Source organism: Aplysia californica, unplaced genomic scaffold (genome assembly GCF_000002075.1).
Source record: "Aplysia californica isolate F4 #8 unplaced genomic scaffold, AplCal3.0 scaffold00325, whole genome shotgun sequence".
Taxonomy (NCBI): domain Eukaryota; kingdom Metazoa; phylum Mollusca; class Gastropoda; order Aplysiida; family Aplysiidae; genus Aplysia; species Aplysia californica.
The window spans coordinates 468,334-485,712 of record NW_004797595.1 but is presented as its reverse complement, the minus strand read 5'-3'; the positions used below and the strand labels follow the sequence as shown (position 1 = coordinate 485,712).

The following is a 17,379-nucleotide window of genomic DNA, read 5'->3' as shown; positions in this document are numbered from 1 at the left end:
TTCTTCTTCTTCTTCTTCTTCTTCTTCTTCTTCTTCTTCTTCTTCTTCTTCTTTTTCTTCTTTCATCTTCTTCTTTCATCTTCTTCTTCCTCATGTGTCTAGTCTTGAGCAGACATTAACACATTAACGATCACGGTACCCCATTCCCTTCTGTTGCCTGTCTTGTTGATCAGCTCAGTTTTTCTCTTTATGATATTCGACGTAAAGTTGTTCAAGCCATCTGTGTATGTCTTTATCTTCCTCTGCTCCTCTTTCCCTCTTTCCGCACAGCAGCAGATGTATTTTTGTGTGACCAAAGAATGTCAGTTGTCTTTTTCTGATGATTCTGATTATAGATCTTTCGCAAACTGCCATTTGGAGCACTCCTCTATTTGTTTTCCTCCCAGTCCATGAGATTCTGGATATTTTTGGGGGAGGGGAAGCCCTGAAAGTTGAAAGTCCTGATTGGGTTTTAAATTATGGGTTTTGATATGTAGGCATTTTTCTGGCTTCTTCAGCCTCTCTTATAGTTATAATTTCATGGCATAAGTGCCCTTTAAAGCCTTATTTTTGGCACATATCAGGCATGTTAGTCACCACCATGTGGCACGAGGTGGTGGAATCGGGGGCTCGTCAATTTTTGGGCATATGGGGTTATTGGTATTATCTTAAAGCCTGTTCATTTGCCTTGCTTTTGGTGAAAAAATATCCATCTATGTTGAATAGAAGTCGAGAGATTTGCGACTGAAGGAGGAGAGGATTGCCTGGTTTCAGAGGTAAAATTAATGAGAAAATGGCCTCCAAAGTATGGTAACTTCCATAGCTTGACAGTCCTTGGAAACTGAAAATTTACATTTTTTGTGTTTCAGTGTTTCAATGTTTTTCAGTAAAATCCACGCTGAACTGTGTTTTTAAATAGTATAGACATAAAAGGTGTTGAGCCAAAAAAAGAAAATTAGAAAAAAATTGCATGATTGCCAGAAAAATGCCGGTTTCTTCAAATTCATTATTTTGACGAGCACCTGATTTCATCACAATGCCTCACATATCCTCATAAAGTCTTTCTTCTTTTTGTTCCATATTGACACTGGGGTGGTAAAATATTTGCAATTACGTTTTATTACACTATATACTATGTCTCCATAGGGACTAACAAAATTATGTCAAAAGTACCTTTCAATCTTTTACTCAAACAAACAAATTTCACAGCAGGACAATGATTCTCCTTGTGTGTTGTCTCCAGAACCAGTACGAGCACCACAAAATGGTTCGCGCTGCCCAGGGAGTGAAGATCATTGCCAAGGACCTGGAGAAAGCTCTCGCTGGCCTGCCATTTTATGTGGCCCATGATACCGACGAGAAGGAGTACTACAGGGTTGGTCATTCGTTTTATTTTATGGCTTTTATTGTTGCTCTCTTTCCTGGCCTAAATTAAGTGTAAGATCGGCATTTACAGCTCTTTTTGTCCTGTCTTATTTCTCTCTGTCTCTCGTTGTCATTCCCCCCATCTCTTCCCCCCATCCCAGATATTTCTTTTGTTTGATTTTTATTTCATTGATTGTCTCTTTGCCCAGCTTCAAACTATTTCCCCAGATTGTTTCATTTGCGCAGGGCACTTTTTTACTTTAAAATACATTTTTAAAGATGTTTTTTAGTACGAGGTTTATTGCATAGTCCCCCAAAATGTGTTAGAAAATGGGTTTTCCGAGTAAACACCTCGGAGCAGGTAGATGACCTGGCGAAGAAATTCTTATCCCTTCTGTTTGGATCAATGACGGTCACTCTTCCACAGACTGACTTTAAAAATAAAGTAAAAAAGTACACCTCCAGTCTGTGGGAGAGCCATTGGAAAAAACAAACTAATAACAAACTGCACCAAATGAAACGCAAACTGGGACCGCGAAATCCTTCGGGCCTCTCCAGAAGAGACGAAGTTATTTTTACTCGATTATGCATCAGACACACGGCCCTAACATACTAATACTTCTTTCAGGGAGAAGAGAAGCCGTTCTGTGTCGGATGCGACACAGATTTTACCATTAGACACATTTTAACCGAATGTCTAGACTTCGGAGGGACCCGAAGGAGATACTTAAAATGCAAAAAATTGCAAGACATTTTTTCCGTTGTTGTTCCCAACAGAATTTTGGATTTTATGAAGGCCATTGGCCTTTATGGGAAATTATAGAGTGAAATTGAATTGTTAAAAAATTTGGTGTTATTCAGGAAAGTTGTTTTAGATTGAAAATATATATTTACTCTGAATTTTAAATATGTTAAGAACTAACTACTGACTCGAGCCCAGCCGTACAGTGAACTGTTGCGAATAAATCTAACTTGTGTTTCGCGCGCTCATATGATCGTATGCAGTTGCGAGCGCCATAAAATTCCATACTAAAAAAAAAGATTAAAAAAACGCCACTGTGGACTGTTTCTCTTGCCCATTCATAAAGTCGAACCGATCACAATGCATTCCAAAATTTAGGCCATTCTCTCCCCTCTCTAATGCGCATGAATATCTAGAACATGTAAACAAAGCGAAACTTTTCGCATCTATACCTTTTTCGGGTTTTTTAGCACAATCTTGTATCGCCTTTCTGCCCTGCGCAAACCTAGGTCTCATTTCTTGAAAATTATGGCTCTTGGTGATCGTGAATTTGTTTTGAAGATGTAATATAAACACTTCAAAGCTGTTCTTTTAAAGTTGGTTTGTGAGTAGCGAATATGTCAGGTCGTCTCGAAGTGTAGATCTATATATCTATTTGAAGCAGAAACAAACGGAAACTTTCAAGCCGTTGTTCTCAAAACTTTGTTTCTGTACTCTGCTTTACAAAATCACCCATATCTCAAAAACTACTTAAGATACCATAAAAGTTCAAAAAGCATATAATATTGTTCAGAAATTATCTCTGTACATGAAAATGAAAAATAAAAACCCAGGATTCTTCAAAATGCGTCATTTGGTACCTTTCATTAGGCACACACAAATGCCATTCTTTTGAAAATATGAATTAAACTCCAATGCCAGAAAACTCTGATGCAATTATTTTATCGTTGATTTGACAATGGACAACCTTATCTGATGCCTTCTGTTGTTTGCATCTGCAGGAAGAAGTGGCGAATGTTTTGAAAGACACCCTTGAGTCCATCAAAGTCCAGGAGCGAGGCGTCTTTGTGCAGGCGTCCACCCTCGGCTCTCTAGAAGCTCTGCTAGAGTTCCTCAGGACCTCCAAGATTCCCGTGAGTGTCACTGTGTTTGTTTGCCTCAGACATGGACTTTTGTCGTAATATCAGAGGCCATGCACTCTGATACAATTCTGGTTTACTGTGGAACAAACTATTTGACTCAGTTTGAGCAAGATGAAGGGGGGAGTTGGAGGAGGGGGTGTTCCCATGTGCATTTCACTATAGTGAGGCTTAAGTTTTGCCTTCATTTTGACATCCATGGTGTGTTTGCTGGGCCGAGAAGTTTTTGTAGAGATCAAAGAGTGGCTGCCAAGACAGTACTTGGCCCAGGATATTATAATGCAAGTCTCTGACCTCAGAGAACATCATGTCTTCAAGTAGTTTCCTCATTTGATCAACTTTCAAGTGAAGTCCACACCTTCATTGTGGGTACCTGTGTGCTCAGCCCTACACATTACATTACTTAACCATATGCGATTGTTAAAGTGTAGCTTCCTCAATTCTAATTCTTGATCTTATCAGTCTTGCTGTTAACAATGTTGCACACCAAACTCTTTGGTGCTTTGCATAGGTTCTTTTTCTTCTTAGCAGTTCCCTGCTATATCTCAGGACTGCTGGTTCTTCAGCCTGCAGTGCAACTGATTTTTTAAAGTGGCGTCGGTGGCCTAGTGGTTAGGCTCTCGGACTCGCAACCGTAAGGTCGTGGGTTCGAATCCCGTCAGGGACCCGACGTTGTGTCCTTGGGAAAGGCACTTTACACGAATTTTCCTCACTTCACCCAGGTGGGAATGGGTACCCGGCTATAGACAGCGAAAGATCTTGTCAGTATGTTAGTGTTTGAGCGCTTAATCAGCTGCTTGCACTGTATGCTTCCCGGGAAGCTGAGCATGTTTCGGAGTGTTCTATGGTCTGCTGGGGTAATAATATAGTGTAAAGTGCATAGAGCCTGCTGTTGAGCGGGGATATGCGCTATACAAATGCTATCTATTATTATTATTATTATTATGTATGTGACCATTTGTACAACTGCATAGGGCCCCTTGCCTTCAGGCAGCCACATTCCAATTTCAAAGGTACTCCATTTTTCTTTACTGACTAGAGTTTTTTCAGTTTTCATTTGGTAGGAATTAATTTTAGATTTTGCACGAGTGGCAACTGAAGCGTAGACTTATCAATGTTAGGACTACCAAGGGATCTTAAACATGTGCAACTTGCACCTGTGACCTGGGACTTTTTTCGCACTTATCCAAGAAGGCTAGGTGTTTTATCTTACCTACCATTAAGATCAGGGTTGTGGCTGAAAGACAGAAGTAAGAAGGAGCTAGGAGTAGCAGTAAAAAGAGTCAGGATTAAAGGAGAGAGGAAACCAGGGGATGGGGTTGGAGGGGGGGGGGGGCCATGAAAGCAAATGACAGAACATGACTAGAGAACAGGACCGACAGTGAGAAGAGAAAATTTAAGAGATGAAAAATATTTTGTTTTGTCACGGTCAGGATTTGAACTCAGGACCTTTTGAATGAGAGGCGAACATCTCTAGACCACGGAAAAAAACAACATAAAAGTTCTTGGCTTTGCCTCTGTTATTTCTTCTTCCTGACTACCATGCTCTTTACCAACACTGTTTGACCATTATTTTGTTGATACTTCTTTCTACTTAAAAACTAGATTAGAATAGCGAGAGGTTGAAGGGTGCCTCTGGTGTATTCTACAGAATATGTTGTTTCTGTCTGTCTATCTTGCTTTTTTTCTCCTCAAGTTAAATGACTGCTATTGTGTCAATATAATGGTTTTGTCTACTCAAATACCTTGTTAACGTAAAGTAGATTAAAGTGTCTTGTATCTGTTTATCCTTAGTACGCTGGCATAAGCATTGGACCAGTGCATAAGAAGGACATCATGAGGGCATCTGTAATGTTGGAGCATGACTCACAGTAAGTCATTGTTTTTGTTGCTGTTTTTTTTTTTCCTCATCAAATTTAGAGCCTGACCATTGTTAAACTGTTTTGAGGGGTGTCTTCTGTCTCGAATTGTTAGCCTCATGATGATCTTTTGGGAAATCCCATAGATCTAGTTAAAGATTTCTAATGTGTTTTTTTTGGTTTCTTATTTTGCTTCGTTCATGATGCTAGATATCTTGCTTTTTCAGCCTTAGATTCAAATGATTTTAAACATGTCTCATTAAACATAAAGTGCAGCGCCTTTAAGGTATCCATATGCTGAGTCTTTTTAATGGGCTTTCATTTTAGTCTGTAGTTTTACTCAGTTTTTTTGTTTGGGCTATTTTGATATTTGCCCAAACAGTTTGCAGTGTCAGTCCTGTTTTTGTTTTTTTTCAACCTTGAACTACAAAAAAAGCAACTCTTGTGAGTGACATGCTGACCAGTCCTCCAATTTTTCTGAATTTTTCTGAAAAGTCTAGTCTATTTGTGATCATGCGCCAAAGGATCCGAGTTGTGAAAAGGAAGAGAATACACCCCGCCTTCCCACCCACATGCGCTCTGCAGTAAGATTTTATTTAATCATATTATTTCCGTCTGTTGACTGTGATTCTATGTCCCCCCCTCAGCTGGGGCAGGCCTTGTCTGACAGACAGGGTCAAAACATGTATACTTCTCAGATGGGAGCAAAATAAAAGTACTAAAGAAGCAATACGGAGAAATGAAATAGCAAAAACACAAGTTGTGAAAAAAAAAAACAAGGCAAATTCAAAATTTTTTTAATACACTGCAGTAGTTTGGCATAATTATAATACCCCTTGGGCTAATGCGTGTGTAGTTCCCCATCCCTCCCTCCACCTTTTTTTTTCCACTCATACGCCTCCACCCCTATAAATCCTTTTTTTCTCCACCCCGTATCAGGTATGCTGTGATCCTTGCCTTCGACGTGCGTGTGGAGAGAGACGCCCAGGAGATGGCGGACACGCTGGGCGTGCGCATCTTCACGGCGGACATCATCTACCACTTGTTCGATGCCTTCACCAAGTACCGGGAGGAGCTGAAACGCCGACGCCAAGAGGAGTTCAAGCACATTGCCGTGTTCCCGTGCAAGCTGCGCGTGCTGCCGCAGTACATCTTCAACTCTCGCGACCCTATCGTTATGGGCGTCAACGTGGAGGCGGGGTTCCTCAAAGAGGGCACCCCTATCTGCGTGCCTTCCAAGGAGGTGAGTTGGGGGTTAAGGTTTATAATGATGGGGTTGTTTCAGGTTTTTTTTTGGTATGGGGTTTTTTTTGTTGTTTAATTCCGGGGTGTTTTGTTTTGGGTTTTTTGGTGGGGGGGGGAATGGGATGCAAGCTGTGAGAACTAATTTAGGAAGTAATATGTTGTTCCTGTGTGGTTTGTATATTATGTAATATATATTTATGGTGTCCCAATCATGTGATGGTTTTGAGGAAATTGTTTGAATTGCAATAACAATTTGGTTTCTCCGTACCATGTCTGAGCACACCACCTTCCTTATCATGACCTTCCCTTCTTTGTGTGCTACACACCCGTGCCCCCACCCCTGCCTCCATTTCTGTACTCCTAATTTTGGAGTGTTGTTTTGCCTCAGAGAGATTTTTTTGAGTTTTTTTTTTTTAATATAATGTCTGAAAATAAGACTGGTAGTGTTCTTATTGTAAGGCTTGTGGTCACGTGCAGTGCTTGCTCGAGATTATCAACATGGTTGACACAAGTGCACAACAAGTTTGGCAAGGTATGAGGGTGGTATTATTTCTATTTAGGGTCTGTGTAAGAGGAGTGCATGGCGCCCATGGTCTTCTTTAATCTTTTGTTCCGTTTGTACATCATCATCATCATCATCATCATCATCATCATCATATTTATTATTATTACTATTAACACTATCTATTACAACTAGTGCAATACCCCATTTTACCCATGGAACAAGATTTAAGTGGGTGGTTGGCGAGTGCTCTGGTGTGGTTTGCTTCTTCTTTCTTATCAAACTTCTATCGTCCTTATCCCCCCCAGGCAGTGCCATCGACTGTAGTGTCTTTAGGCATTTCCCAAAGGGGGGACATTTCTCGTTCATGCACAGTAAAATTGTAAATGGGCTGATTCATCGGTCACGCTCATAACTGTGTCTGATCTACAACAGGGAACTGCTGCTTTTTCTTTCCTAATCCTTACAATTGTCATTTTCCTCTACTTCTTTTGTATGTTTGTCACACTCTTGTGACCTGCTATTTCCGGGGTGCCTTGATAGTCGAAGCAGACTTTGTGCTGTTGAAGCTAGAGAGGTGAGCAGAGTAAATGTTTGTTACTCTCTTGTATCACCTCTAATCTTCCGGCGTTCATATGACCTTATGCAGTTGAGTTGTGGGCGCCACAAAACCTCTACTAAAAGTAAACTATAAACAAGATCTAATTAGCATTGAAGAGACTGCAGACTATATTAAAATATTTTTGTCTCTGTTGTATCAAAATAATAATGTAATTTCTTTTTTTCTCTTTCCATCTTTTTTATTCACTTTTCTAAATCAGCCATTATGTCTCTATCTTCTTTTTTCCCTCTATTTCCGCCTTCTCTCTCCTCTTCCTAGTGGTGATTTGAACCCGTCTCCCCCGTGACAGGCAGAGGTACTTACCACTATCCTACGGATGACACACTCATCTTATACAAAATCATCTAGGATATTGTTTATTTAATTATGTGGCGAGCGAAGCTGCATGACTGTATGGAGTAGCCACCGTATGATAGTATCGGGTGGGTGGTTAGTGGGTGCTCTGGTGGGGTTTGGTCCTTCTTTGCTATCAAACATATATCGTCCTTATATCTCCTCTTCCTTTTTTTTGTGTTTGTTATTCTCTTTTAACACATCTAATCTTTGTTTGACCGTGTTGTGTTGCAAGTGGGCATTATTTTGTTGCAAGTGCAGTAAAACTGACAGCATCGATATACATATTCAAATTCCTTATCCTGAGTACGTGCAAATGGATCTAAAATAGTAACAGGCCAGTGTATTTGAAAGCCATCTTCATAGATAGGTCTAGAAACTGCGGGTGCTGTTGCGTGTCTTGCCCCTTTCCTATCAAACACCTATCGTCTTTATCTCCTCTCCTTCTTTTTTGTGTTTGTTACTCTCTTATGACACTTCTAGTCTCCGGCACTTATATATATATGACCTTATTGTGTTGCAAGTTCCGTAAAACACTAACTAAAACAAAACAGCAGCTTTGTTGCCTTGTTTTTCCCAGGGGTTTTTTGTATACCTCCTCCTCTTTTTTCCAACCTCCATATCACGACAAAAATAAATATTGCAACAAAATAGTTATGTAATCAAGCTCGTTACCCCACTAAATCCTCTTTCTTACCCAAGGTGCATTGTGTTGCACCGGAAACGCTACTCATGATCATGATAACACAAAAGTAACGTTTCCTTCTATTGTGTAGTTAACACACTCTAGCTCTGTGCACAATGTGCACTTACTGAGTCGTTGGTTATTGGGTTTGACAAGCATTTTCATTTCATGTTGTCGATGATAACACGTCACGTAGTATTGGGCCTGCCATCGGGCTGAAATTGTCTTCAATTGAGTAGTCTATTGCTTCGATCTCTTTCCACATTAGTATCGATTCCACGGCGTTTTAAAGCAAAAGTAGCTAATTCGCAATAAATTTTGGAGGTGGACCTTATCCGTGGTGTTTTGTTCTTTGGTCTTACATCAAAAGGCGGATTATCGGTAGCTATTCCCGGAAGCGCCCTGGCTGACCACAATAATCCAAAAAGCATGGAGGGGAGGAAAGTCCCGGTAGACTGGCAACTTGCAGTTGTGTTACCAAGAAAGACTTCTGCTCGTATGGAGGAATTTCCCCCCTGAGCCCTACGGGCAAGATGTACGCAAAAGTCTTGGAAAAGCGTACAATTCGCAAGGTGGAACCATCACTGAATGGGGCACAGATGGGCTTCAGAAAAGGGAGAGAGTGCAAAGACGCTATCTTCGCTCTCAGACAACTGAGTGAAAGGCCAATTGAACACAACAAAGAACTGAAACTTGTATTTGCAGACCAGGAAAAAACGTTTGACAGAGTTGACAGAAACAAAGGCAAACACTGGAAAAGTACAGCATCTGGGGACAACTGTTGGACAACATCATGGCCTTTAACACCATCAGTATGAGCACAGTCCGCTCCCAAAACGGACTTACTGACTGGTTGGACGCGTCATCCAGATTGAGACAAGGATGTATGTTATCACCTCTACTTTTCATCATATACTTGGACAAAGTTACAAAGGAAGCAAACCCCAACCCGAAAGATGTGAATGAAATGCTGTTTGTGGACGACCAAAACCTAGCATATGAGAATGAAGAGCAACTTCAAGAGCACACAGGCAGGCTGAATGCACAGTGTGAAAAACTCAACGTGAAGATCAGGGAAAGAAAAACCTAGACAATGAAAGTCAGCATTGGCAACCTCAACATCAGCATCGACCGAACTCCACGCCGAAACAAGTCAACGAGATCATATGTCTTGGCAGTATCTTCTCGGAAGATGGACGTCTCAACTGAGAAATTGAGAGGAGAGTATAAAGGGCTAACAGAACATCGTCAGTTTCCAGCTTGTTCCACTCCTTCAACATCCCCATTAAGAGCAAAGCCTAGCTCATTAACTCTATCTCCATCTCCACTTTGATCTACCTTTGCCAGACATAGACCTTGACCAAAAGTCTGAAATGTAAGATAACTACCTGCGAGATGAGATGTCTATCGAGAGCCGGTAACAAAACCAGATGGGATATGATCCAAAACAACAGGATCAAAGAAATGATGGGAACTACACCTGCCCCCCCCCCCCCCAACTACATTCAGATGCAAACAGTCAGGTGGTTTGGGCATCGAACACGTGTGGCTCCTCACCGGCTAGTCATTAGGCCTAAAGCGTACTACAAAAAATATCAGGGTGCAAGGCAAGAGGAAGATCTGGATCGAAGGTGTAAAGGATACCCTGAAAACACACAACACCCCCCCCCCCCCCCCTGCCAGGCCATCCAACGTGCTAGAAACAGTCCTAGAGATACTGGAGGAAGGAGAAAGTAAAGTAAGTAAAGTAACTTACCCTGGCCAGTCCATGATAAGGCCAATATAATTCTAGATCTAGCTAGAGCTAGATTATATTATATGGGTGTGGTTGGCGGATGCCCTTTCTCTTTTTTTCTTATCAAACAGATATCGTCCTGTTCTCTCCTCCTTTTTTTGTGTGTGTTTGTTGTTACTCTCTTGTAACACCTCTAATCTTCGGCCCTTATAAGACTTTATTGTGTTGCGAGTGCCGTTAAACTTCTACTAAAACTAAAAATTCAGATTTTGTAATAAAGATCGTTTGATTTATTTCGCCGATTTCGGTTCAGTAGGTCCAGATCTAGATTCGACTCGGCGATAGCGTCGCTGCGCTTTTCCCTTTAGTCAACCCGCAACCACATCCCGAATCGTCAGCCATATCCCAACCTTTGACTCGGGTCAAACTTCAGTCTATTTATAGGTAGTTAGATCTACCGGAACATGTATTAGGCGAAATGATGTGCAATGATAGTCGCAATAGAGAGATTGTTTTGGTCCCTTTTTACTCATCTGCACCACACAAATTTGTTTATGTTTTTCCATGGACTCTGCCTTTACTAAAGTCTCGAATCTAGATCTAGTTGTAATCTAGTTGCAGGTTGCAGATTTCATAAATTGCCGACAGAGGGAGAGAGAGAGGGGGGGGGGGAGTCACAGAATTCTACACTTATAGAACGGGAACTGTACCACGTGACCTGTGAGGAATTGAAGACCGAAAACAATGGCGTACCTGATGGCGCTTAAATGACCAAAATTGTGTCGATAGTGCCGTAAAACATCTACCCAATCAATCATTAAAAAACAATGGCGTCTTGAGGGCACGATTTATCGTTTTCGGAAGTAACCCTATAGGTTTTAAAGCAAGAGCGGCTTTTACAAACGAGTGAAAAGTGGAATATTTACTGTCCAGTTTGTAATTTTGAGTTACAGAATTCACTGTGCAACTAGAGATTGGAATTATGGTTTTAAATTGTTGTGTTTTTGGGTGCAACAACAGAAAAAGCAGACATAGAGAGTTTATAAATATAACTTGGAGTAACTATTAATAGGAGAGGCCGCGAGTCGCGTAACGTGAAGCCGCAGCAGACGACGGTCGGCCATGTTTGTGAGATCAGCTCAGTTCTCTCAGTTGTAAACTTAGTGTCGACCGAATGGCAGTTTGCGTAGCGTTCGGGTCCGGTGGGCCTCTCATTTAAAGGTCCCGGGTTCGAATCCGAGTAGTGACGGAAAAATTTTGTTCTCTAAAATTCTACTTTCTCTTTCGTCTGCTTTCGTCTCCACTTTCTGCCCCTACCTCCTCAGGGCTCCGGACTCTTTCTGCAGCCTTTCTACTGCTACTCCTTGGCTCCTTCTTACCTCTGTCTTTCAGCCACACCCCTGATCTTCTGGTAGGAAAGATCTACCCCTAGCCTTCTCGGACAAGGGCGAAAAAATCTCGGAGGTGGCGTATGCAAGTTGCGCAAAATAAAGGTCCCTTGGTTGTCTAAAATTGATAAGAGTAGGCTTCAGTCGCCACCCAGGCAAAATTCAAAATTTCCTACCAACTTAAAATGTTTTATGTGTCCCTCACACTCATATGACTTATGCAGTTGCGAGTGCCGTAAAACACGTATAAGGCCTACGAAAAATGTTTTTTAAAATATCAGTCTCTAGCAATGGCACTGAACTTGATGACGAAGTGCCTTCTGATTTAGCCGTAAATGCATCTCACAGTAAAAACAGAATGAAAAAAGATTGCAGAAAATTCAGTTTGCCATGATGATAACTGCACGTATGTGCCTAGATCTAGTCTGGCATACTTGTCAATTTGCTCTGCATGTTGCTTACATTGCTGGTTTTGTGTTGTTAAGGTTGACAAAGCATTTGAAAATGTGAAACCTGCATCGGTGCCGTTGTTGACTCCAGTGTGTCAAATGTAACTTCCTTGTTGTTTTTGAAGTCTCATCGGAGGTTCGACAGTGCCTTCAAAGAATGTCATTGAAGTGTGTTTGGTGTGTGAATAACATTTTCGATGCCATGTGTCGTCTGTCTGTGCAGGGGGTGTGACATTGTCAAGAGAGAAATGTCACAAGTTAGTGCAATCTGTTTTGAAAATCTTCTTATTATAAGCCTATCATTTCAAATTTTCTATTAATTTTTCAATACAGTTAACAGCATTTTTAAAAATTTAGATAAAGTGTCCTAGCCCTCTCCTTCCTCATTCTTCGCCCATCCCATCCCACCCTCACTACCATCTTTTGTGTAATCATTTTCAATTTTGTTAGAAATATATTTTGTTGTTAGTTTAAGTCAAGAAGACTACGTTTTTGTAAAAATAATGTCAGTGATGACATCATTTTGCACTGATGAAGTTCTATGACCGGAAAGTCTGCAAATTTTGTTATCCCGTTTATATTTTTTTTTTTATCCTTATTATCCCAATTTCTTCTCTAAAACAAGTTTTAAAAATTATCTTACCTTCACAATGTGTATACATAGTACATGTATTACCAAATGTTCGACTGAGTGAGCTGGTAATTTGATGCAAGTAAGATTTCTTACTGTCCTTATTATATTGTTACTATCAAAAAGTCTTCGTTTTTGTAAAAATAATGAAGTTCGACTACCAAAAACTCAGCAAACGTTATCATCCCGTTTATAATTTTGTTTTGATCCTTATCATCCCAATTTCGTCTCTAAAACATGTTTTTTTTAAAATATATATATCTTACCATCACAATGTGTATACATAATACACGTATTACTGTAAATATTCGACTAAATGAGCTGGTAATTTGATGCAAGTAAGATTTCTTAACATCCTTATTACATTACAACTGTACATGAGTGCTTATAATGCTGTAATTAACATTGACAAAGAAATTTCGAGAGACAATGGAGTCCGAGCACCTTGTTTTGAAAGGAGATTACGCTGCGTACGCTGCATTGTTTTGAGCTTACAAAGATGGCGGCGGGCCCAATAAGCTCCGCCCTTTCGGCTTCAACTTGGTTGGAACTGTTGAGCGGGCGACGCAACGTAAGACGTAAGGGCCTCTCCCTATATAGTTACTCCAAGAAATATAAGATCTACAGAACTGTGAAAAAATTCGTAGCACGGATGGGATTGTTCACAGCACTTCTAGTGGGTGGTTGGCGGGTGCTCTGGTGTGGTTTGCTCCTTCTTTCCTCTAAACAGCTACCGTCCTTATCTCTCCTCCTTCTTTTTTACGTTTGTTGTTACTCTCTTGTAACACCTCTAATCTTCGGCACTTATATGACCTTATTGTGTTGCAAGTGCCGTAAAACTCTTTACTAAAACTAAACAGCACTTCTAGCTTCCCACACACATTTTGCATACGCATATGGCCTACGTAATTTTTTAGTAGCAAAACTTGTTACAAGAAATTTGTTTTACACTGAACATATTTTTTCACTAGATCTAATTAATGTTCTCAAAACATGCGTTCAATAATTGCTTTTAAAAGAGATTTTAGCTCCAGCTATAAACTTTTTAAAAATCTGTAGAAACCATTGACTGGGATTTGTTTTTAAATATTGGGCTAGTATTTATTAAAGAATTTTCTTTAAAGAAATTTCTAGAATAATATAGATCTAGAACCTATAGATGTGTACAAATGTTTGAAAAAAATACTAATCGGTTAAGACAAATTGATATATAGATCTAAGTCATTGTGTAAAAGTAGGAGAATCTAGATTTAGATGTTCGATAGTTCAGTAGCCTAGATATTTGATAAGTTGCGCATCAAATTTTTGACCGCATGCTACAGTAATAGAAAGATAGCGTATTATTTTCATCCAAAACATTAATTTCCGCATCCATACACCTTTTTGGGCCTTTATAAGCACATGTAGTCCTACTTTAATTATGTTACTTTCATAATTGTTTTTGAAAGCATTTTCAATTCCTTTCACTTTCACTTCCCACGCGCGGGCACATATAATTATGATTATAATTTAAGATTCCAAATCTGACGAATGTATTATTAAATAGCGTATAATGCTGAGTTAGCCAATGCATTGCAATGCGCACTATTATCAACTATTGAATTGTAACTAAACTTCAATTTGATCCGTAACAAGAGACCACTTATTTTTTTAATATGTGTTCATAAATGTGTGTTTGTTTACTGTGTGCGAGGATTAAAAATTAAAGATTAAAGATTCCAGATCTGACGAATGTATTTATAAAATGACGTAATAGTGCTGGGTTAGCCGATGCCTTGCGATACATGCTTTTATCAATTAATTGAATTGTAACAGGACTTCCATTTGATCCGTAACAAGACAACACTTATTTTTTCTTATAGGTGTTCAAAATTATGTGTTTGTTTACTGTGTGCGGGCATTAAAGATTCCAGGTCTGACGAATGTATTTATTAAATAGCATAGGCCTTTAGGGCAGGGGTGGCCAACGCATTGCGAAACGCACTTTTATCAACTAATCGAATTGAAACAGGACTTCGATTTGATCCGCAACAAGAGACCACTTATTTTTTCTTATTCGTGTTCAAAAATATGTGTTTGTTTACTGTGTGCGGGGATTAAAGGGGGACAAGCAGATCCCCTCGACATGTGATCCAGGGTATGGGGATACATTTTTCTCAAAATGCACACAGCTCTGAAATCCTTGACCAGTGATCACTCACCATGGAACTCTTTCTATATCTAGATATATAGTGAAATAGTCTAGTTCATTTTTATTGCCAACAAAATATGTCATAATTGGCCCATTTTTAAAACTATATGACAAACTGAAAGGCAGCATGAACTCCCACAAGAGACGAGACCAAGTCTTGCGCTTGCGATCCCGATCCCACCATATTCCCCTGACCTGAATGCACGCCTTAACAGATTCCGACCTGAAACAACCAAACAGCTCCTTCAGTTGCACGTGTATTAGACAGTAGCATGTAGGGGGCTCTCGTGCTTAAGGTGTTCGCCTCTCATTCAATAGGTCCTGGTGTCGAATCCGAATAGCAACGGAAACAATTTTTTTCTCTTAAGATTTTCTCAGAGAAGAGTCTGTTGTCGGCTTTCGTCTCCACTTTCACCCCCATCCCCTCACCTCCTTTGCCCCATCCTCTGGGTTCCTGACTCTTTCTGCAGCCTTTCCATTACTTCTCTCCTTGGCTCCTTCTTACTGCTGTCTTTCAGCCACACCTCTGATCTTATGGCAGGAAAGATCTACACCTAGCCTTCTCAGACAAGGGTGAAAAATATCGGATGTCCCGTGAGCAAGTTGCGCTTGTTAAAGAACCGTTGGTTGTCCAAAATTGATGAAAGTAGGCATCGGCCGCCACCCGGGCAAAATTCAAAATTCAAAATGTTTAATGTGTCCTGGGCGCTCATATTATGACATTATGCAGTTGCAAGCTCCATAAAACGCTTAATAAAAAAAAAAAGCAGCATGTCATTTTTTTAGGTACATACCCTCGGGGTTGGGGGGGGGGGGGATCTACTGCCCCCAAAACCAGACCTTGAAATTCTCTGCATTTAATCACTGTGAAACTCACGAAGACACATCTTTATTTTATGTCACGGTATCAAGTGAGGTCGGAAGGGCAAAGCTGAAATACTGCTGGGTCGTAAGCAATAATGATATATTATTAGCAATTTTCATCGAAACGAGGTGCTTAAGGCCACCACTCTATTTTTTAGCACCAAAATTAATTAACTAATTTTTCTTCTTTTTTTTTATTTTCTCAAAGTTTCCTTTTCTCAAGGATTTTAAACAAATATTCAGTTTTGGGAATCATTATCAGTAAATTAATCGAAATCGCAAATCAGAGTGAAATCAGGCTATCTGAAGGTCCATTTTCAAAAGCTAAAAACTCGAAAACTATCAATGCAATCTGTGAACTTTGTAATCTGCACACAAATCTTAAGAAAATTACGCTAGCTTTTCTTGAAATTGTAAATTAATAATTTCACTACTTTTAGAAGACTTGCATATTAGCGAATGACAAAAATTGTCCAAATAGCAAATTTTAAAAAATCATTAAATAATAAGAAAAAAACTATTGTCATTTTATTTGAAATTGCACTGTGCACTTACCCTCAAAGTTCATGTCTTTATCTTGAATGGGTTTTTTTTGAATTTTTAGCTTTTAAAGCCAATAAATGAGTATTTTGAGGAAAAGAGCGAAAACATCACAAAATTGCTTTAAAGCACTATATTGGCTCACAATGATGCAAACTCTATTTAAGCTGTCTCTTTGAAATAGAACTTAGGGAGTACCTCCTTTCGATTTAGCGCCTAATTTTCTAGGGAAATTTCTTAAAACCCCCAAAAAACACTGCCTGGCCGCAAACTGGACCCCAGAAAGCCATGTATTAATGTGCACCGCAATTAATTATTTTTTAAAATAATTATTTTAAAGACTCTTAAAAATCTCAGGTTTGTCCAACGCGTACAAAATATTCGCGGCGGTCAGTACTTGTAATTGGCATGTCGTCATTACCCATAGTGCCGTTTGTACCGTCGTCTTTTCTGCTGTTGATTAGGCACACACAAAAAAGCACGGGTTCCATTCCCAGATGTTGAGGGTGATGTTTTGTTTGGTATCTTATTTTTTTTAAAGTGTGTCCGTGTATGTGTACAATCTGTCTACTGTTTGTTCTCTCACCCTTTCCTGTGGCCTGGTCTGCCTGTCACTGGGGCTTGGCTTTGCAACAGCTGCTCGCGGGCTTGGTTGGAGCCTGAGCGACGTCAGCCGGACTGTTCGTAGTGGCGTGTATTTATGTGTGGCATTTATTTATCATGGGGAAATTCAGCAATCCTTTGAGCTGGTGGCTTGGGGCTCAGTAGTTCCTACTTAATTTCTTTCACTCTGGTACTATCTTTGTCTATCGTTTATCTCTTTCCCCCCATGTCCAAAAGACTTAATTTGGTCAATTTTCTGTTCTAAACTTAAACATGAGCACTTGGCCACGTCTGTGGACGGACAGCCGACGTTTGAAGTAATAGGTTGCGCTCTTCTCATTTGCTCGCAGGAGACATGACTTCGCCGTGAGGGAAAGTTGAAAATGTGTTTGCTCTCTCTATCTCTATCCCCCCTCTCTCTATCTCTATCCCCCCTCTCTCTATCTCCATATCTCCTCTCTTTCTCTCTCTCTCTCTCTCTCTCTCTCTCTCTCTCTCTCTCTTCCA

General features: G+C 40.1%; 1 protein-coding gene across 1 annotated transcript in view; it reads left to right on the top strand.

Annotated features, from left to right (window-relative positions):
* The window catches only part of LOC101856744 (eukaryotic translation initiation factor 5B), a 114,064-nt gene that overhangs the window by 87,376 nt on the left and 9,309 nt on the right, over positions 1 to 17,379 (top strand). Inside the window, exons 20-23 of the mRNA XM_005102443.3 lie at positions 1,223 to 1,354; positions 3,088 to 3,219; positions 5,020 to 5,096; positions 6,024 to 6,327. Of these exons, the coding sequence (XP_005102500.2) occupies positions 1,223 to 1,354; positions 3,088 to 3,219; positions 5,020 to 5,096; positions 6,024 to 6,327 (645 nt within the window). The remainder of the gene's footprint in view (positions 1 to 1,222; positions 1,355 to 3,087; positions 3,220 to 5,019; positions 5,097 to 6,023; positions 6,328 to 17,379) is intronic.